Below are 22,564 nucleotides of genomic sequence, written 5' to 3' on the forward strand. Positions count from 1 at the left end.
AACCTTGTGGCATCAAACCAGAAAGTGATCCAGTACAAGGCCACAAGTGGGTTTATCTTTCATATCTTCATCAAATCACAAGAACTTAAGTCACAAATTAGCTTCTCTGACCTATCCCTTGACTCTGACGCCATACTCCATCTCAACAATTGATGGCTTTTTCGCAAAAAACAACAAAGCAAAAGGAATTAATCACATGATCAAAGATGCTGAGAATGCACAACTTCCTTCTCCAAGCCAATGTGCTCTCATTCAAGATGGAAACTCCTCGTTCTACATGCACAATGTACCACGGACAATATCAGAGCGCACGTCTACCTGCTGCAGCTGAAACAGTATTCAGCACAGACACTTACAATGACCGTTTTTATTCACCAAAATCAGCTGAGAGAGATTGCAGATGTTGTGGTGAACGTTTTATAGTTAATGGGCTGAATGGTCATCGACCCGCTGATTGGAATGGTTTTCTCCCAAATGATGAAAACAAGAAGGCACTCATTCATTTTCTTCTGGATCACTGGATCCGAAGGCCTGTCATTTTCATAGAGGCTGGTCAAGTTTTCAAGCAGTGACAGACTGGCCATCTGGAATTTGGGCAAATGCCAGAAGGGCCGCATCCCTATGGACCTCTATGGGCCACTACTGATAAAGTTATGTCATGCATGCAGCTGCAAGGTGCGTGGAAAGATTAACTCGAAAGGCAGAGTTACTAATTTCCAAGCTAGGTTGTTGACAAAAATAGGGCCGGTGTGTTGCAAATGCCAGGGCCGTTTTTTGAATGCAATGCTGGAGTTATGTCAAAAGAACTTCTACCAGAGATCTGTTCAAAACATGAAGAAACAGATGTGAGGGTGATCATTTACAGGCAGTATATCCAAACTGAAATGCCTCACATCAGAACAGTTTGAGTCAGAGCAAAAGACTGACATTTTCTTCATCCTCCTGTATTATGCCAAGTCATCAACTGTCAACATCATCGTTGACGTGGGAGATAGACTAATCAACACCAACCAGCTGGCTGGAGATTATTCACAGGAACACATTTCAGCTCTCCTCTGGCCTTGCATGCGTTCACTGGTGCTGACTGCACTTAAACATTCAAAGGCAAAGGGAAGGTCCGTCCGATAAAGATTCTTAATCAGAATTCAAAGTTTATTCAGTGAAGATGATGAAGAGGAGGAAAATGATGATTGAGAGTTTATATTCTACACTAATACATACACACTAACATGACCAGTCGTCAAAGTACAGCATGGATAAGCAGCAAAAAGATCTAAGAACCAAAGAAATGTTTTCTATTTCATGTTTGAGCTGTATTTTAGTTTCGCCATTTGGCTGTAAAGAATGTTTACCTGTACATGTTAGTAACATTTACTCAATTGAAGGTTGGCTTTTTGATAACAGACTGCACACTAGAATCATCTTTATTCCTTGTGTTGCGAGGACTTTGTGGACTTTAATAAATCTCACATTTGGTTAATTGATTTTGTGTGATTGTACCCTATGTTGCACCCTGACCCCAGTCCTCCTAGGGGCATAACATTACTCACTTTTCATGCAATTCACTTCATTTAGTATAGCAGTACATAAGTCAAGTCTCAACTCTTGTTTAAGATATTGTTCATGTGGCCAGGGTAGCTCAGTTGGTAGAGCAGGCGCACATATACAGAGGTTCATGCCTCGACGCAGAAGGTCTGGGGTTCGAGTCTGACTTGGGACGATTTCCTGCATGTCTTCCCTCTCTCTCCCTCTTTCATTGCTTTCCTATCATTAAAGGCAGAAATGCCCAAAAAATAATCTTAAAAAAAAAAAAGATATTGTTCATATGCTAAAAATATCCTTAATCCCATATGGAGTGGTAATGCTTGAAAGTTATGTTTTCTCTGATTTGAGGTACAGTGGAGAACTTTGGTTATACCAGCTGTACTCCTCTAACTAGAAAGGTCATCTTGGACTTAAATTGAAGCTTATAAACTTGGGAAGTTTAAAAGTAAATTTGAGGCAGTGATATCTATAATAAAATGCTTGAAAATGATCACTTTTGATGACAATTTGTCAGGCGGACAGACATTTTTTTTGTCTTTTGGGGTATGTTGAGGGTGATATTTGACAGCAAAAGGCAGCAATCCCCAGAATCTATTCCTGCTAGTTTCCTCTATGTGGCAGGATACACCTAGCCTCGTGAGACCGTCCTGATCTCGCAAGCTCCAGTTTTCCACTCGCAGATCAGTCTGGCATCTTGAGACAGAGAAAATTTGGAGCCGTTCGCCAAACGACCGACCAATCAGCGTTGGTTTTGAGGCGGGTTTAGGTGTGACGCAACGAGAAGCGACTGTTCAGTCTAAACAACATGGTGGCTTCCATGGATGAGATGAGCGTAGCTATCGCGCAATTTTATCCAAATTGATTGGTCGGACAAAAAAACAACAAAAAAAAAAAACGTTGAAATAAATGAAATCGATAGTCCCTGGTTTGTTGTACCCGCTGAGGGGAAGGGAAGCCCATGAGAACCAGAACCATGACTGCCCGGAGTGGCCTGTTACAGTGTGGTGAAGTTTTAAAATCATGTATTCCTAAAAGGGAGTCTGGCGTGGGTTAGCTTGTTAGTTCATTAGCTTCTGAGTGGTCTTATTTAGATTTTTGTAGTTAAAATGTATGTTTATACCAATGGTTAACGGTTAAAAAGTTAGTTGGGTAGGGAAAGGGTGTCCAACTGTCATACACGGTGTGGTTTGTAGTGTTTAAAAAAGCAGTGTCTCAGCCTGTCTGTCTGCTTTTCCCTGCTATTTTTAGCTAGCATTGCTAGCTATCTTGTTAGCTCGTTTTTTTCGCTATTTTTCCTCCACAACACTGCTCTTCTCAACAATCAACGGTGCTTTTTCTGTAATTCTTTTGGGGAAAGCAAGAGGAAAACGTCTCCAGTAATGCCTACACAGGGTAGGTAAATTAAAAAGCAAAATGTAATGTTTAAGCCTATTCTAAGATATTTCATTCATTCATTCATGAATCAAACGTTTTTGTGGCATATATGTTTATCTAGATCAGGGGTCACCAACACGGTGCCCGCGGGCCCCAGGTAGCCCCCAAGGACCACATGAGTAGCCCTCAGGCCTGTTCTAAAAATGAAAATTGAATATTGACATTATCTGTTTCCCACCTTGTTAAGTCATTGTTGATAATTATTGTGAGAAATCATTAATGTAATCAGTGTCTTCACATAGACGACTATCATTAATCATTAATAATCATATATAACTAAAGGCAAACTGAGCAAATTAGTTATTTCAGAAGAGCGTATCAGACTGGTAGCCCTTCATATGACTCAGTCCCCATGAAGTAGCTCTCAGTTTCTAAAAGGTTGGTGACCCCTAATCTAGATAGTCTGCATCATTAGGTCCTTATCCATGTGTTTTTAGCTAACTTAATATATAGACTGATGTGTGTGTGTGTGTGTGTGTGTGTGTGTGTGTGTGTGTGTGTAACAATAAGTTACGGGAGTGAGAGATGCAAGGCATTGTGGCTGTTTAACTAATTTATATCAGTTTTAAGACTAAAAGATCATGTTGTAGGGGCATTTATTGGTTTCAATAGGTAATGTCCAGTAGATTTAAGACGAAGCTACAGCTATAACATTATCTAAATGGTTGGTTTGTGACTAAACCTTTATCACAAGCTGCTTTAACACATAAGCTCTCGCCATATGATCCATTTCTATCATGATCAGGTTTAACAAAATCTTAATGTAGCTTAATGTAAAATTTTCACTTTCTTTAGTGTTAACCTTATAAACTAATATAGGAGATAGTTTTACTGTTAGCTGACATAGTCTGTCCATGTTATAGCATCGACTGCCTATATTACCATTCAACAGATGTATTCTCAGTAATCTGGCAATCTACTAGAAACAGGGTGCTTTTAAATCACCAAAATACTGGGGACAACCCCGTTTGGTGTGCTCCTCGATGCTTTTAGCATTGGGGGCTAACACTAATGTTACTTTTACTTTATGACAAGTATGTTCTGACTGACCTGTCACCTAATGTTCTCTGTCAGTCATTTCTAACTAGCATGTTATAGGGCTAGCTAACTAGCTTGTTAGCTGTCCATTGTCCTTCTATTTACTTCACTAAAACAATAAGATTGACATCCACTGAACCAGAGTGCTTATGTTATCAGTAGTTAGCTTGTACTGGTTTCCTATCTGCGTCGCAAGTTATAGCAGCTTAGCTGGGAGCTTCACCCACCTACAGTTAATGTTAGCGCCCATAAGGCGGTCCTTTTTATAGTGTCAACTTCCTATATTACCATCTAACAGATGTATTCACAGTAACGGGCCAATATGCTAGAAACAGGGTGCTTTTAAATCACTAAATTAGTCGTGACAGCCCCGTTTGGCCTACTTCTCAATTCTGTTAGCATCATTGCTGTTAACTGTAAACATCTTAGGTTAGCTAATGTTGTATTTTGGTTTCTCCCTTGTAACTAGGGCTGAACGATTTATGAAAATAATCTAATTGCAATTTTTTAAAAAAATATTGCGATTCAATATGCAATTATTTTTTAAGCTCTTTGTCTTCTGTATTATTCAACAAAGACAAGCAATAAATCATTGTATAGTATGAACAATACAAGATTCTTGTTCTTTCCTGGAGGCCTGTATGTGATGATGAAATTAGGTGATGCAGGAATTTATATGAATGACATCTTTTATTTAACTACTTCAGTCACAGTAGTATACTGAGCACTGACCAAGCCTGGTGTAAACATTCATTGGAAAGTCAGAAACTAATCACACAAACTAAAGGGCAGATTGCAGAAATATAAAAACAAATATGTGGCTTTACCACACTTAGTAGTATTCACATTCAATTATCATTTACTGTAATAAACATATGTAAATATGTGGATTGCACTTTTTAAACACTGTCTTTGAACTCTACTAGACAGTTAAATAAGTAAAAATATAGTATATACAGTATATTCAATGGTGTGTTTTTTACAGAGCACACAGAGGAGCTGCCTCCAGCCCCTCCCTCCCCTCATGAAGTTGCGTGCCGCGTGCATGACAGCGTCAAAATTGCACTCACACTCAGAGACAGAGAGGCTATCGTTACGTTAGCAGTAGCATGCTGCTGCTGGTCTTGTTGTGGGATTAACTGTACTAATAAAACCGTTGAAACAACGCAGCCACGCTGCTGTGAAAGCTCCCCGAATGCATTTATCAGAGTCTGGTTGTTACCCCTCTCCGTGGTAGTCTCAACCACGCCATATCTTTATAACGGAGCTAGCTAACTGAATCTAACCGGAGCTAATCATTGCTAACCGAGCGTTCAGTTCTGCGTGCCTGTATCCATTAACTGCATGTATGGACTCAAGCCTGAATAAAACCCTTCATTTTATTAAAATGGATGTAAAAGTTTTAAACTACAACTCAGAGTTGTTTGAATGACAGAAATCTGCTTAACGTATGGCGTAGCGTTAGTGTGCTAAGTTGGTGCTTTCTCTGTGGGTACAGACTGATTTGCTCTTGCGAGTCACGTGACCAAACACATATCGCAGTATTATTGCAAATGCAATTAATCGTTCAGCCCTACTTGTAACATATGCCAAAAACAGTAACAGATGAAGTAACATGAAGTCAAGTACATGTACATATAGTTTACTGTAATTGTAACCTGTACTGGATACAGTATTTTATGTTTGTCTGTTTGCTGAGCTAACAGTGTTATACACACTACTGTAGTAGCTGTATGAAAACTGGGACATGTTTTGTGGCGATTCTCCATGTTGACATGTTGACTGATTTGGCTATATGGAGAGAAATTAATTCTATTTTCCTCAGTCTGCAGCATTGTGCTTGTATAGTGTAGGGAACTTATTGTATATTTGCACTTTTCTCTGTGTACTTTTCTCTGTGTACTTCATTTACAGTACTATAATCACGAGAAGTAGAATTGCTACAGAAACAGGAGGAGACTCTCCGTCCTACACAGGACTCAGAGACACTGAGGAACCAGGAGACCTGAACCAGAACCCAGGATAGAGAGGCTGAGTGAATGTGGTATTGAAGGTGTGGAGGAGGATCAGTGAGTCAGAGGAGACTGAGTAGAAGGACAGAGAGCCAGCAGGACAGTCCACATACACTGCTACTCTGTTAGAGACAGAGGAGGAGGAGATGGATGTTTCTCTGTTATTGTGCCAGACAGAGTTACGATCATCAGAGCAGGTCAGACTCCAGGACTGATCATTATATCCAAACACACACTCTCTACTGTCTCCTCTCCTCCTGATTCCTCTGTAACTCACTGATATATCAACCTCTCCTCTCCTCTCAACCTCCCAGTAACAGCGACCAGTCAGACCATCTCTACACAGCAGCTGAGACCAGTCAAACCTCTCTGGATGATCAGGATATGGCTGATCCTCCTTCACACGTGTCACCTTCCTGTTGTTGTCAGACAGTTTGAGGTTTCTGTTCACTGTGTTTGTGTCCAGTGTGAGTTCACAGGAATCTGACGGAGAGAACGAGACACAACACAGCTGCAGTTATTAACCAATCAGCACGTAGATGATGACATCAGAGGGCTGAATGAGTGATGTCACAGTGTGATGAATGAAATTAAAAACAGACTTACACTTCCTCAGACCTGGTGTCAAATATCTGACTCCAGCAGGCTCCACCCTGAAAGGAGGAGGGGGGGGGGCATTACATCACTCAGAAAGAGAGAGAGAGAGAGAGAGAGAGAGAGAGAGAGAGAGAGAGAGAGAGAGAGAGAGAGAGGAGAGAGAGAGAGAGAGAGACAGAGAGAGAGAGAGAGAGACAGAGAGAGAGAGAGAGAGAGAGAGAGAGGGAGAAGAAGAAGAATAGTAGACATGTTTTATTGAAGCTCTACAGAAATAACAAATAAATAGTTTAAACTGAGATAAACCTACTAAATTAAAATAAATCAGATGTTAAAGTGATGGTTGGGAGTAATTTCACCCGAGGGTCCTTTGCACCACGACCTCGAGCCAAACACCCCCAGAATCTTTTTCACCTGGGTCCAACATTGGGAGAGTTAGCGTTATCAGCTGGTTAGCTTAGTGCAGGCGCTAATGGATCCAAGAGTGTATCTCGTAAGTTACCCCACTAATAATGCCCAAAATGATACCAAACTTCTACAGTAGTACAAATAGGTTATGTACTCATAAAACGATGGATTGGAAAGTTTGTAAGAACACCAGGAGTTTATTTAAATAAGACTTGCCTGCTGGCTTCTGCTCTCTGCTGCTACCGGCAGGAAGACGAGTGCTTAGGGACGTCTACAAATTACAACACCGACAGCTAACTCTGCTAACACAACAGCTAACTCGGCTAACACAACAGCTAACCCTGCTAACACTACAGCTAACTCTGCTAACAAAACAGCTAATTAGGGTGGCATAGCTCAGTCCGTAGGGAGTTGGGTTGGGAACCGGAGGGTCGCGGTTCAAGTCCCAGTACGGACGGCTGGAGAGATGCCAGTTCACCTCCTGGGCACTACCAGGTGCTCCCCCCCCCAACCGCTCAGGGCGCTGGTCCAGCACTGGCAGCCCACTCACTCTGGCACTCTCACTCATTTGTGCATGAATACGTCCTGAGCATGTGTGTGTGTATTTCTGGCCTGTGTGTAGTGATTTCTAACAAACAGAGTGTAAATTGTAATTTCCCCACTGGGGATCAATAAACAGTATAAATTATTATTATGCTAACACAACAGCTATCTCTGCTAACAGAAAAGCTAACTCCTCTAACACGACAGCTAACTCTGCTAACACAACAGCTAACTCTGCTAACACTATATCTAACTCTGCAAACACGACAGCTAACTATGCTAACACTTCTGCTCTCTGCTGCTACCGGCAGGAAGACGAGTGCTTAGGAACATCTACAGATTACAACACCAACAGCTAACTCTGCTAACACGACAGCTAACTCTGCTAACACGACAGCTAACTCTGCTAACACAACAGCTAACTCTGCTAACACTATATCTAACTCTGCAAACACGACAGCTAACTATGCTAACACGACAGCTAACTCTGCTAAAAAAAACAGCCAACTCTGCTAACAGAACAGCTAACTCTGCTAACACAACAGCTAACTCTGCTAACACGACAGCTAACTATGCTAACACAACAGCTAACCCTGCTAACACAACAGCTAACCCTGCTAACACGACAGCAAACTCTGCTAACACAACAGCTAACCCTGCTAACACAACAACTAACCCTGCTAACACAACAGCTAATTATGCTAACACAACAGCTAACTCCTCTAACACGACAGCTAACTCTGCTAACACTATATCTAACTCTGCTAACACTACAGCTAACTCTGTCAACACAACAGCTAACTCTGCTAACACGACAGCTAACTCTGCTAACACGACAGCTAACTCTGCTAACAAAACAGCTCATTATGCTAACACGACAGCTAACTCTGCTAACACCACAGCTATATCCTCTAACACAAGAGATAACTCCTCTAACACAACAGCTAACTCTGCTAACACCGCAGCTATATCCTCTAACACAACAGATAACTCCTCTAACACCGCAGCTATATCCTCTAACACAACAGATAACTCCTCTAACACAACAGCTAACTCTACCATCACAACAGCTATCTCTGCTAACACAACAGTTAATTATGCTAACACTACAGCTAACTCTATTAACACTATATATAACACTGTTCACACAACAGCTAACTCTGCTAACACTACAGCAAAGAATTTCTAATATGGGAAGAAGTTCCACTCTCTCGTTACTTCCGGCTTCTGAACTGGTTGCAGTTCCACCAGAGTTCCATATAGGGGGCGCTCACAGGCCAGTGCAGAATGAATGGGACTCTATGGAGCTATACCCCTCAAAATCCACTTTTCTCAGGATATATTTTTTTGTCTAGTAATTTGAATGTTGCATTTGAAAGGGGAGGCTAAGAAAATACACACTGCTGCGTGTTAGATTTTTTTAAAGTGGCTTTTTTGTTCTAAAAAGCCTTTTAAAATGTCAATGACGTCATACACATATACGGCCAGAGATTCTGCTTTACGGCGAGCTCTGAGTCGCTTCCTTTTTTCTCTCGAGGCATCGACAACACAGCTAACAGATTAGACTCTCCCTGTCAATACACGTGCTAGAAAGAGGTTTGCTAATGTTTTAAAGATCACGCCGAAATATTCAATCTGGCATTCTGGTTCTGCTTCGGATGCCGTCAAACGGGATCTCCGATCGTAATTTGTCCTTCACTGACCAATCAGCATTCATTAGCAGAATGCTAGCGTGTTATGGGCAACAACGACTCAACCTGTAACAAATCGAAAGGGCATAAGTACTCGTTCATTCAACTTTCGACCTATAATCCATGTTGAACTTGCAAAAACTACAATCAAATCTGAGATTTCTCAACGACAATCAGGCGAAAGAGACAAATTTAGCCGTCTAGCTCCATAGGGTCCCATTTATTTTGCACTGGACCGTGATCACCCCCAGTGGAACTCTGGTGGAACTGCAACCAAAGTAGGTACAATGGGGCTGAATAGGGAGTGGAACAGCTTTCCGTAGACGGGCTTTGACTACAGCTAATTATGCTAACACTACAGATAACTCCTCATACACAACAGCTAACCCTGCTAACACAACAGCTAACTCTGCTAACACCACAGCTATATCCTCTAACACAACAGATAACTCATCTATCACAACAGCTATCTCTGCTAACACAACAGCTAATTATGCTAACACTACAGCTATCTCTGCTAACACTATATCTAACTCTGTTAACACAATAGCTAACTCCTCTAACACAACAGCTAACTCTGCTGACACGACAACTAACTGTGCTAACACTATATCTAACTCTGTAACACAACAGTTAATTCCTCATACATAACAGCTATCTCTGCTAACAGTACAGCTAACTCTGCTAACACTATATCTAACTTGGCTAACACAACAGCTAACTCCTCTAACACAACAGCTAACTCTGCTGACACAACAACTGTGCTAACACTATATCTAACTCTGATAACACAACAGCTAACTCTGCTAAGACGACAGCTAATTATGCTAACAATACAGCTAACTCTGCTAACACAACAGCTAACTCCTCATACACAACAGCTAATTCTGCTAACACAACAGCTAACTCTGCTAACACGACAGCTAATTATGCTAACATAACAGCTAATTAACATAACATAACATAGCTTTATTTGTATAGCGCCTTTCATACATCGATTGCAGCTCAAAGCGCTTTACATCCAAAACATTCAACACAACTCTCGCAGGAGCACATTTAAAGCACGCAAACAGTATATTTGCACTGTTGCACTGGTATTTTGCTTATTAGTTGACTGAATAATAATAATAATCACATACATAACATAACATAGCAGGGACAGATACAGCATGACATGAGGAGAGGAGAGGGAAAAAAAAAACCAAAAAAAAAAAACAACAACAACTCTCAGACTATCTTCATAAAGATAAGAACAGTGTGGGAACAGGAAAAAAAAAAACACCTCAGCACATAGCACACAAGCAGTACATTTGCACTGCTGAACATACATAACATAAATGTACAGTTGCACATTTAGCGGCGAAGGCGTGGGACTCGGGAGAGGGTAGGTTGGGGAGTTTGGCCTGCTGAGAAATGCACAGCCCGGCAGTCCCACTAGTGTCAAAGTCCGCAGAATGTTATAGCGATAACACAGCACGTTGCCGTGGTGACACCCTTGAACAGTCCAGAGCCGATACGACAATCAGCAGGCAGTGGGGAAGACGAGGGAGGAACCAAGAGAGTCACGCTTGCAGAGCCCCAACAGGGTGACTGTTTGTTCCAAGAAACGTCCTCGGCAAAGAGAGAAAATTATGCTAACACAACAGCTAACTCTGCAAACACTATATCTAACTCGGCTAAAACAACAGCTAACTCGGCTAACACAACAGCTAACTCCTCTAACACAAGAGCTAACTCTGCTAACACAACAGCTTACTCTGCTAAGACGACAGCTAAATATGCTAACACAACAGCTAACTCCTCATACACAACAGCTATCTCTGCTAACACTATATCTAACTATGTTAACACAACAGCTAACTCCTCTAACACAACAGCTAACTCTGCTAACACGACAGCTAACTCTGCTAACACAACAGCTAACTCTGCTAACAAAACAGCTAAGTATGCTAACACAACAGCTAATTATGCTAACACTACAGATAACTCCTCATACACAACAGCTATCTCTTCTAACATAACAGCTAACTCTGCTAAGACGACAGCTAATTATGCTAACACAACAGCTAACTCATCATACACAACAGCTAACTCTGCTAACACTATATCTAACTCTGTTAACACAACAGCTAACTCCTCTAACACAACAGCTAACTCTGCTAACACAACAGCTAACTCTGCTAACAAAACAGCTAAGTATGCTAACACAACAGCTAACTCTGCTAACACAACAGCTAATTATGTTAACACAACAGCTAACTCTGCTAACACTATATCTAACTCGGCTAACACAACAGCTAACTCCTCTAACACAACAGCTAACTATGCTAACACAACAGCTAACTCTGCTAACACAACAGCTAATTATGTTAACACAACAGCTAACTCTGCTAACACTATATCTAACTATGTTAACACAACAGCTAACTCCTCTAACACAACAGCTAACTCTGCTAAGACAACAGCTAATTATGCTAACACAACAGCTAACTCCTCATCCACACCAGCTAACTCTGCTAACACTATATCTAACTCTGTTAACACAACAGCTAACTCTGCTAACATGACAGATAATTATGTTAACACTACAGCTAACTCTGCTAACACTATATCTAACTTGGCTAACACAACAGCTAACTCCTCTAACACAAGAGCTAACTCTGCTAACACAACAGCTTACTCTGCTAAGACGACAGCTAAATATGCTAACACAACAGCTAACTCCTCATACACAACAGCTATCTCTGCTAACACTATATCTAACTATGTTAACACAACAGCTAACTCCTCTAACACAACAGCTAAGTCTGCTAACACGACAGCTAACTCTGCTAACACAACAGCTAACTCTGCTAACAAAACAGCTAAGTATGCTAACACAACAGCTATTTATGCTAACACTACAGATAACTCCTCATACACAACAGCTATCTCTGCTAACACAACAGCTAACTCTGCTAAGACGACAGCTAATAATGCTAACACAACAGCTAACTCATCATACACAACAGCTAACTCTGCTAACACTATATCTAACTCTGTTAACACAACAGCTAACTCCTCTAACACAACAGCTAACTCTGCTAACACAACAGCTAACTCTGCTAACAAAACAGCTAAGTATGCTAACACAACAGCTAATTATGTTAACACAACAGCTAACTCTGCTAACACTATATCTAACTCGGCTAACACAACAGCTAACTCCTCTAACACAACAGCTAACTATGCTAACACAACAGCTAACTCTGCTAAGATGACAGCTAATTATGCTAACACTACAGATAACTCCTCATACACAACAGCTAACTCTGCTAACACTATATCTAACTCTTTTAACACAACAGCTAACTCCTCTAACACAACAGCTAACTCTGCTAACATGACAGATAATTATGTTAACACTACAGCTAACTCTGCTAACACTATATCTAACTTGGCTAACACAACAGCTAACTCTGCTAACACAAAAGCAAACTCTGCTAAGACGACAGCTAATTATGCTAACACGACAGCTAACTATGCTAACACAACAGCTAACTCTGCTAACAAAACAGCTAACTCCTCTAACACAACAGCTAACTCTGCTAACACAACAGCTAACTCTGCTAAGACGACAGCTAATTATGCTAAGACAACAGCTAACTCCTCGTACAGAACAGCTATCTCTGCTAACACTATATCTAACTCTGTTAAAACAACAGCTAACTCCTCTAACACAACAGCTAACTCTGCTAACACGACAGTTAACTCTGCTAACACAACAGCTAACTCTGCTAACAAAACAGCTAAGTATGCTAACACAACAGCTAATTATGCTAACACTACAGATAACTCCTCATACACAACAGCTATCTCTGCTAACACAACAGCTAATTATGCTAACACTACAGCTAACTCTGCTAACACTATATCTAACTTGGCTAACACAACAGCTAACTCTGCTAACACAAAAGCTAACTCCTCTATCACAACAGCTAACTTGGCTAACACGACAGCTAACTCTGCTAACGCAACAGCTAACTCTGCTAACTCTTTTGAATAAGTAAGGGATGTTTGAGCTAAACCATAAACAGTAAAATTAAAGCTCAATAAGTTTATTTTTCAATATTATTGCAACAGTTGTAGCATTATGAGGTTTTCTTGTCCGAAGATTGTTTTAATACAAAGTGGTTATATTGTTGTGGGTTTTTTTTCTAGCTGTTATTTCGGAGCCCTGCAGGTAGCCTCTGTGCTGGGGGTGTTGAGCAATAACAGGAAGAACTCATCGTCTCAAACTGTTAACAGCGTTTTCTGTGCTTGTGAACTTGCGGGTTCATTCGTCCAGGAACAACCAGCAAGAACGTCCTCCCCAAGAACACAAGTCTGTTCTTTGCATTCTTGAAATTGAGAAACACCCAATGTCTTGAGTAAAAGTCAAATTGTTAAATCAATGTACACTAACAATAAGTTCAGTATTAAACTTGGCAACAAAAGAACATCATTCTTCAGTCAGAAGCGTGGAGTGAGACAGGGCTGCTGTTTGAGTCCCACTCTATTCAACATCTATATTAACCAGCTGGCCACCATCCTAGAGACCAGGGGCGGATCTAGAAAAATATTTATGGGGTGGCGAGAGGGGGGCAGGAATTTTTGAGGGGTGGCAACATATGGTAGACATATATATACTGAATTTAATCACAGTTTGATGAGAAATAGTCTGTACACACTACAAAAAGGAACAGGCTGCCATTTACAAACTCAGACAGACAAACGTAATCTCATGCAATCAATGTCCTGCATCTGAGGTTTGATGTGGAACAGTTGATATTAGGAAGAAGTGACCATACGATGAGATCTCACTTAATAGGAGATAGAAGTATGATAGAAGTAAGGAGCATTATCACAGGAAAGGCATTAAGGTAAGACACAGGTGATGAGTGGCAGATGTGTGAGAGGGGAAGCCAACAGTTGTGGACTGTGTGAGAGAGGCAGCGCTGCAGGCAGCATGTGTACAAGATGATGAACTGTCATTGATTAGTTATAACCATCAGACTGTGTTAACACACACTAACATGTTAGCCTGGGAGACTATTTTTAGGTTCATTTGTTTATTTTTTTAATTTAATCTGAGCAATAGATCTAAAATACATTCTACACAAAATATAAAAACCCATCTCCCCATCTCATCACACTTTCACACTGACAACTTTCCCTAATTATTCATATTTAAGCAAACATGAATTTTTATATTTATTTGATGTTGTTCTTATTCATATGTAACTTAGTATATCTGCAGCAACAGTTTCCATACCATGTGGACCAGCTGGACTGGAGATGGTTGGTGATGGCCCAGCTCTCTGCTTTCCCTTTCACTGTCTGAGCCCTGCACGGTATCTCGTCTCTCGCTTTCTCCCTCCTCATCTTGGTGATGCTCTCCCTCCATATCTTCACCGCTGTGGTGTTCTCCACCTCCTCCTGTCCCTGGTCGCCTTGGCCTTGTATTCTCTCTCTGTCACCTTTCTGTTGCCCTTTTCTCTCCACCTCGTCTCCATCTTCTCTCTCTCCTTCCAACTCTTTTCTCTCTCCTTCCATCTTCTCCGTCTACCTTGCTCAGTTGTTCATTTTCTATTTCTCTCGCCTTTCTCTTTGGTGAGAAAAAACTACATATGCTACCTTTCCTCTTCATTTCTGTAAGATTAAAAGTAATTTTACAATGTTTTCCTTGACAGACGTTGAATCAATATTAGCTTTTGTAGCCGACTTTACACAGAACAACCGTCAGACCTAAGTAACATTATATGTATAGTTAGCAAAATAACGTTCTTCAACCTGATTTTTATCATCTCAAAATCAGCATCGCAACTATGCTAGCACTGTGCTTACGTTATAATTTCATTTCTTGATAGATAGTTGATCCGTTTTGACCTCTTTCCTCCTGTGTCTCCTTCCTAACGACTCCTGGCTCCCTCGCTTCGCGCCGCTCAGTTTTCCAAACAAATCAGGCTCTTGCCGCTCTGGCGTCATCTCGTGCTGCATTCACTGCAGTCGGACATTGGAGATTCGCGCTCATAAATTGTCAAATTGGCCATAACTTTTAATTCATTGCTGCCAACTGGGGTGGCAGCAGGGGTGGCAAGGCTTTCTTTTAGGGTGGCATTTGCCACCCTGTGCCACCCCGGTAGATCCGCCCCTGCTAGAGACATCAGCAGCACCTGGTCTCACTCTACACGACTCTGAGATCAAGTTCCTGCTCTATGCAGATGACCTGGTTCTGTTGTCCCCTACAGAACAGGGCTTACAGCAGAACCTGGACCTGCTGGAGCAGTACTGCCAGACCTGGGCCCTGGCAGTAAACACTCAAAAGACAAAGATAATGACTTTTCAAAAAAGATCCAGATCTCAAGGAAACACATACAGCTTCACGTTAGGAACACATACATTAGACCACTGTACACATTACAATTATTTAGGACTGAAAATAAGTTCCACTGGAAGTTTTAACCCAGAGATAATGGAGCTGAGAGAGAAAGCACGCAGGGCATTTTACACAATAAAAAGTCAAATCTACATTAAAATCCCAATTAGAATCTGGCTCAAATTATGTGAATCTGTAATAGAACCAATTCTCCTCTATGGTAGTGAGGTGTGGGGTCCTATTTCCTACCAGAATTCGGCCCAATTGGACAAAAGCCCAGTTGAAATCCTGCATCTAGAGTTCTATAAAAGCATCTTACAGGTACACAGAAAAACCACCAACAACGCCTGCAGAGCTGAATTAGGCCAATTCCCATTATTCATCAAAATTCAAAAACGTGCAATCAAATATTGGCTACATCTAAAAAACAGTGACCCCCACTCCTATCACCAGAAAGCCCTCTAATACCAAGAGCTGAACAAAGAGAAGAGTCCCCTCACTCAGCTGGTCCTGATGCTCAGTTCACTTCCTGACCCGGTTCTGCCTCAGGACCAGTCTGGGAACCAACCAATCAGAGTTAACCAAATTATAACACAACAGAAACTAAACTACATCACCAACTGGAACACACAAACAAAAGCACAAAGCAAAATGCAGTGCTATCTGTCCCTAAAGAGAGAGTACAGTGTGGCAGACTACCTGACCACAGTTACTGATATCAAACTAAGAACTACATTGACCAAGTACAGACTCAGTGAGGACAACCTGGCCATCGAGACAGGCCACTACAAACAATCATGGCTCCCCAAAGAGGAACGCTTCTGCCAGCTGTGCAAGAGAGACAAAGTCGAGACAGAGCTGCACTTCCTGACAGAATGAACAGAACTGCAGCCAGTCCCAACTAAATATTTCCCCAAATTCAAACACAAACACCTGACATTTGACCAAATAACCAACATGACGAGAGCTGGGTGGTATTTCAGAAAGCAGGTTTAGTGAAAACTCTGAGTTTGTTAACCCTGAGATGAGGGAAACTCTGGGTTTTCTCTTTCAGAAAGAGAGGTAACTTCACCTCAGTGTCAGTTACTATGGTAACTTCACCTCAGAGTCAGTTACTATGGTAACTTCACCTCAGAGTCAGTTACTATGGTAACTGAGCCTGTGAACCTAACCTGGTCGGGAGCAGGTTTTCTTCAAGAAACCTCGAGTTTCTCTCAGTCTCCTCCCTCTGACACAGCCCTCTCTCATTTCCTCATTCATTCATTCAGTCTGTATCAGGCACATTTTAGTTTAGTTTTTTATCGGCATGAATATAAAATAATTATGTTGGTTTATTAACCGTGTTAGGCAGACTATAAAACATTTTATTTCTCAAAACATGGCATTTCCTTTTGTATACAATCCCATTGATGAAGAAGCTGCTTTACTTCACAGAGTTAAACATACGTCAGGAGATGATATTGAGCCCCGACAGTTTAATTTTTAGATAACTTCCTATTTGACCGGTATCGTTTTTCTTCCCAGTCGATCAGTTATGTAGCCTAAGCTACATAACTGACATGTTTACACAAACATGTTTTAAACGTTTTTAAAAGGAGTTCCACAGTATTGCAGGTGAATGATGTAAACCCTTTGAAATAAAAGATTATGGATTATAATTCAGAATGGGATTAGTAGGACTAAGACTTTTTCGTCCGCAGGATTGCAGCTAAATTAAATAGATTATAGGTTCAATACCACTTCACCAGTAATATTAGGCTATCCTTATGATTAAATATGATATACAATATATTGGAATATACGCATTTACTCTAGCAGCAATTTTCTCCCACGCAAATTCTCTCTCTTTTCCAGCAGCCGCTGTGTTGCTTTTTTTTTTTAACTCTCTGTATGTGCGCATGAGTATTTCTGCCGACCCGTTTGTTTGTGGTTGTTACCATGGTGAATTGTAGTATCATGGCTCCATTCATGCTGCCTTTTTATTGTGGTGGTGCACGCGCGTGAACCTACTCTGAGTTGATTGAATCAACTCATATCAGCTGTTCTGGAACTGAAAACTCAGAGTTTCCATCTCAGGGTAAATCTACTCAGACATCAGGGTTACACTCAGAGTTTGTTAAACCTCCTTCCTGAAATATCACCCTGCAGTCTAGTAGCAGAATATGTCTTTACCTGCCACACTTTGAGGAACAGTGAGTGACAACCCCACACCACCACACACACACACACACACACACACACACACAAACACACACACACACACACACACACACACACACACACACACACACACACACACACACACACACACACACACACACACACACACACAACGGTAATATTCTTGTTTTCATGCTGTTAGTTTTGTTCTTATTGTTACATTATCTTCACATGAGAGACAGAGAGAGAGAGAGAGAGAGAGAGAGAGAGAGACAGAGAGAGAGAGAGAGAGAGAGAGAGAGAGAGACAGAGAGAGAGAGAGAGAGAGAGAGAGCTGATGGTGAGCATGTATGGAGATGTGAATAATCTGATTTCTCTGTGTGCCATGTAGCCTAAACATCACATCCTGAATATGATCAAAAACAGGATAATCCTCATAACTGGAGTATTCATGTCCATGTAAACACATATGATACAAACAACATGCTAGATCCGTGGGTTCAGCGATAGCAGCGTCCATAGCAACCAGCAGTTTATCTACAGCAGTGGCGGGCCGTGTATTTTACACCTGGGCCTTCAGTACTATCCTACAGCATTAAATCACCTTTGAATAACCTCACCATGACACTAGGACATTACCGTGTGGAATAACGTGATTTACCACAAGGCTCAACACCTAGAGACACCTAATACACTACAGCAGAGACATGAACACACGCTGACTGAAGCATCACTTTCACTCAGTATGACAGGATGCTGCATCACATGTAGTCAAAATGAATGCAATGACCAAAGAAACCAAAAGAAACCCACAACAACCGGTCATATCAGTGGCGTAACGAGCCAACACCGGGCCCTTAAGCAGGATTATCAAGGCGGGCCCCCCTACTACAGCACGTGATGACGGCACAATGTCCACGAGTAGGCTACCATGAATAGGACAGGATAGGATCATAGAGACACAGCATATAAGAGATGAGATGACTGACAAAATCAGGAGTAGCCTACGACACCACAACAACAAAAAAACAGTGGTGAATGCACACCATAACACATGAAAAAACATACAAGGGCAGTCCCTCTAGGACTTCGTGGCCTCTTTTGAGATTGTTGCGGCCCAAAATGTCTGATTTCACGGGAGCTTTTGTAAAAAATGTCGATAAAAGTTGCGATGTGTTTTGTTTGTTTGTTACAATGAAGTTGCGAGAGACAGTGAAAGTTGCAAAAAAAAGTTGTGATTTCTTTGTATAGTTCTTTAAAAATAAAAAGTAAACTTGTTTTGGGGAGAATAATAATTATTACCATTAATTAATTACTCTGGGCTGAGATTTCCTAGGAACCTTACCAAAAAGGCTCACCAAGCTGCAAATGTTGGTATAATATGAAAATGGCTGGTGGATTTAAGACAAAAATAATAATTTATTGAATGAATCAAATATGAACATATCTGTCACTGTCAGTGGCTTGTTGATCTTTACATTGTTAGTTAATTTCCTCCTTGCCTGGGAAACACATTCATACAGTTTGATAAAGTACTTATTGGACTTTAACTTATCATTGCACTTACAATAACGAGCGTAACTGTCCTCAATTTAGGTCATTCCGTACGTCTCATCTGTGGTTTTTCCTGCATCCACCGTGTGTGATTGTGTGTGTGTGTGTGTGCGCGCATCAGTCGCGGGGGAGAAAGAAGCAGCCCTGCCGCTGCAAAGAGCCGACAGGATTGAAATAACAGCAGCTTTCAGCGACTTTATAGTGAAAAATCGTTACACCGTACATTGATGCTAAAATGTAAACAGGTTGGCAGGATGGTCTGAAATGTTTTGAACGGTCTTTCGCTGTACGTCTTGTTGGTAAATGTAAAATGTTCGAGTCCCACAAGTTTCTCGTCCATTGGTCCGGGCCCTTAAGCACCGCATACCCTGCTTACCGATAGTTACGCGTCTGGGTCATATTTACTCATACGATGACCACAAAGAAATCAAAAACACATATAACACAATCAGTGATCAACAGGCCTCCCCAGAAATTCCAGCCAAACAGTGCGGGCTTAACACACACGTCACCACGCATATACAAAGGCACATCGGCCACTGACACTGCTCAAATCTTTAACACCTAAAGCAAGTAGTAATAGCTAGTAAAATGCTTTCACTAAAAAATTTAAAAATGTAAATGAACTTGCAGTGTAAACAATATTGAAAATACATATTTTCTTTATTTTAGGCCTTCATTTATAAAAATATAATTTTCTGATTCTGACAATCTCTTGGCCAGCAGAGAAAGCCTTGCTGGCCCTGACGGCCCACCTCTGACCTACAGATAGAGTGTACAGTGCGTACAGGATTACGGCTGCCGGCGCCACTGCCACACTATCATTTACAGAGACCCAACAATTCCCCCAAGAGCAAGCATTTGGTGCAACAGTGGACCTTTCTCTGTCTGGGAAACATGAACATTACATCACTCTCACACACACATATATATTGTGTTTGCACCGCAGGGACTAGGAAAGAGCGTTTTGAGGGACTTTTTGAACTTAGAGCCGGTACTCTCCCAGCACAAGAGGAACTTAGAGAAATAATTGGTCAAGATGTCAGTATACGTCTCTGATCGATCACATGAGCCATGCAGCACCGGCAACTGACATTTTAAACCTCTACCTAACTAGTCTGCTGAAATAGTAATGCTTCATCCACACACTCTTCTCACAGCGTAGAAAGCACATTGATTTGTGCTAAGCTAGGCTAAATCTGTCCTGGACCTTTCTCTGTCGAGTTGAAACTGAACCACGGACAGTTCCTTTAACATACAGAGATGTGTCCAAACTACATCAATTATTAACAACAGGAGGTCATCATTATAGTTCCTGGAGATGTTCCCCTTTAAAACTTCCTACACAAATATCTCCTTTTTATATTCATCAGTGTTTGTACCTGAGAGTCTCCAGTCTCCAGTTTGGATCTTCCAGTCCCGCTGACAGTAGCTTCACTCCTGAGTCTCCTGGATGATTGTAGCTCAGGTCCAGCTCTCTCAGATGGGAGGGGTTGGAGCTCAGAGCTGAGACCAGAGAAGAACAGCCTTCCTCTGAGATCAGACAGCCTGACAGACTGCAAACACACAGAACAACACACAGGAACCCTCTGTCAACAGGTGGAGCCATGTGTTAGTTTTATGTTTGTTTTTTGTCCAGGTACACTTTGGGTCAGATTTAGAATGCACCTTTAAAATCATCTGTTCTATTTAACTATTTAACAACAAAAGTAAACAATGAAAAATCCTCATGGAAAGTAACTCTGGGTCTAGAAACTAATAATTATATAATTAATAACTACTGCCCAAGTTTATCGTATCAGCAGACACAAAGCAGCTGTTTTATCAGCTAAAGTTAGTCAGATTTTAACTGGTTATCAGTTGAATAGGTTAATGAATCCTGACCTGAGAGTCTCCAGTGTGCAGTGTGGACTCTTCAGTCCATCAGAGATCAACTTCCCTCCTGAATCCTGCAGATTGTTGTTACTCAAGTTCAGCTCTCTCAGACTAGAGGACTGGGAGCTGAGAACTGAGGACAGAGCTTCACAGATTCTCTCTGACAGGTTACAGCCACTCAGTCTGGAGAGACAACAGGAAGGACACAATTTATTTATATTTAACTCCTGTTGAAATAAATTACACTTTCACAGCTTTGTTGGAGGGACGGTAATGAAGACGACAGATAATGATTGTGTTTAAATGTTAAGTCTGCACTGTTGGTGATAGAGAATGTAAAATCCTTTTTCTAAACAAGTTGGAAACATGATAACTAATTGTGACTGAATGAGGATTGATAAGGAGGAGAGATTTCTAAATTGCTAAATTTTAAATCCTGACGTGAAGCGGGGTTTAAATTGAATAAAGCTTAAAGTTTAGAGTAATGTCATAGAAGAAGACAAATAACAATTGTGTTTATATGTTGAGTCTGGACTTTCAGTGGTACAGTATATGAAATCCCTTCTCAGCATGTTCAAATATCTGCTGCTCTACTCTAAACAAGTTATAAACATGATAATTAATCGTCACTGAATTAAGCAGTATTACACGAGAGGGTTTGATTTAATGTCATTATTGGCACGACAGGGTGTGCTGTCATGCTAATTTGAGTACGTTCTAAATGTCTAGCTGACCAATCAGGTTGTCTGGTCAGATGTACTTCTTGTATAATCAGAAATAAAGAAACGTCCACTAATCAAAGTCAAAATATTAAAATACAAATTATTTGTTGATCTCAGCCAAAGTTCAGATTTCATTCTTTATGAAGTGATTATGAATCAGAATAAAATACTTTGGAAACATTCACATTTTTTGAATGTTTCTGAAGTATTTTTCAATACTGTTTTTTTGAAAGATTATTGTTCTTGATCTGACCTGAGAGTCTCCAGTGTGCAGTGTGGACTCTTCAGTCCAACAGAGATCAGCTTCACTCCTGAATCTGGCAGGTTGTTGTTACTCAGGTCCAGCTCTCTCAGACTAGAGGACTGGGAGCTGAGAACTGAGGACAGAGCTTCACAGCTTCTCTCTGACAGGTTACAGCCACTCAGTCTGGAGAGACAACAGGAAGGACACAAGTTATTTATATTTAACTCCTGTTCAAAGATTTCAGAGTATTTAATGATGAATAAATCACACTTACAGAGCTTTGTTGGAGGCTTTGACCACTGGCAGCAGCCTCAGAAGAGCCTCCTCTGAAGCGGAGTATTTCTTCA

The 22,564-nt window shown here is 41.0% G+C and overlaps 2 protein-coding genes across 2 annotated transcripts in view; both read right to left on the reverse strand.

The window, feature by feature from the left end:
• The window catches only part of LOC116034155 (receptor-interacting serine/threonine-protein kinase 3-like), a 412,721-nt gene that overhangs the window by 16,679 nt on the left and 373,478 nt on the right, over window positions 1–22,564 (reverse strand). The gene's annotated exons all lie outside the window — the stretch shown is intronic.
• LOC118495021 (ribonuclease inhibitor-like) lies at window positions 810–21,418 on the reverse strand (the record flags this gene model as incomplete). The annotated part of the gene is made up of 4 exons (XM_036001119.1): window positions 810–820; window positions 6,642–6,682; window positions 20,759–20,932; window positions 21,261–21,418. Coding segments are annotated over 4 exons (384 nt in total), but the record flags the coding sequence as incomplete, so codon positions are not given.

The sequence above is a fragment of the Sander lucioperca genome, chromosome 5, assembly GCF_008315115.2.
Source record: "Sander lucioperca isolate FBNREF2018 chromosome 5, SLUC_FBN_1.2, whole genome shotgun sequence".
Classification (NCBI taxonomy): domain Eukaryota; kingdom Metazoa; phylum Chordata; class Actinopteri; order Perciformes; family Percidae; genus Sander; species Sander lucioperca.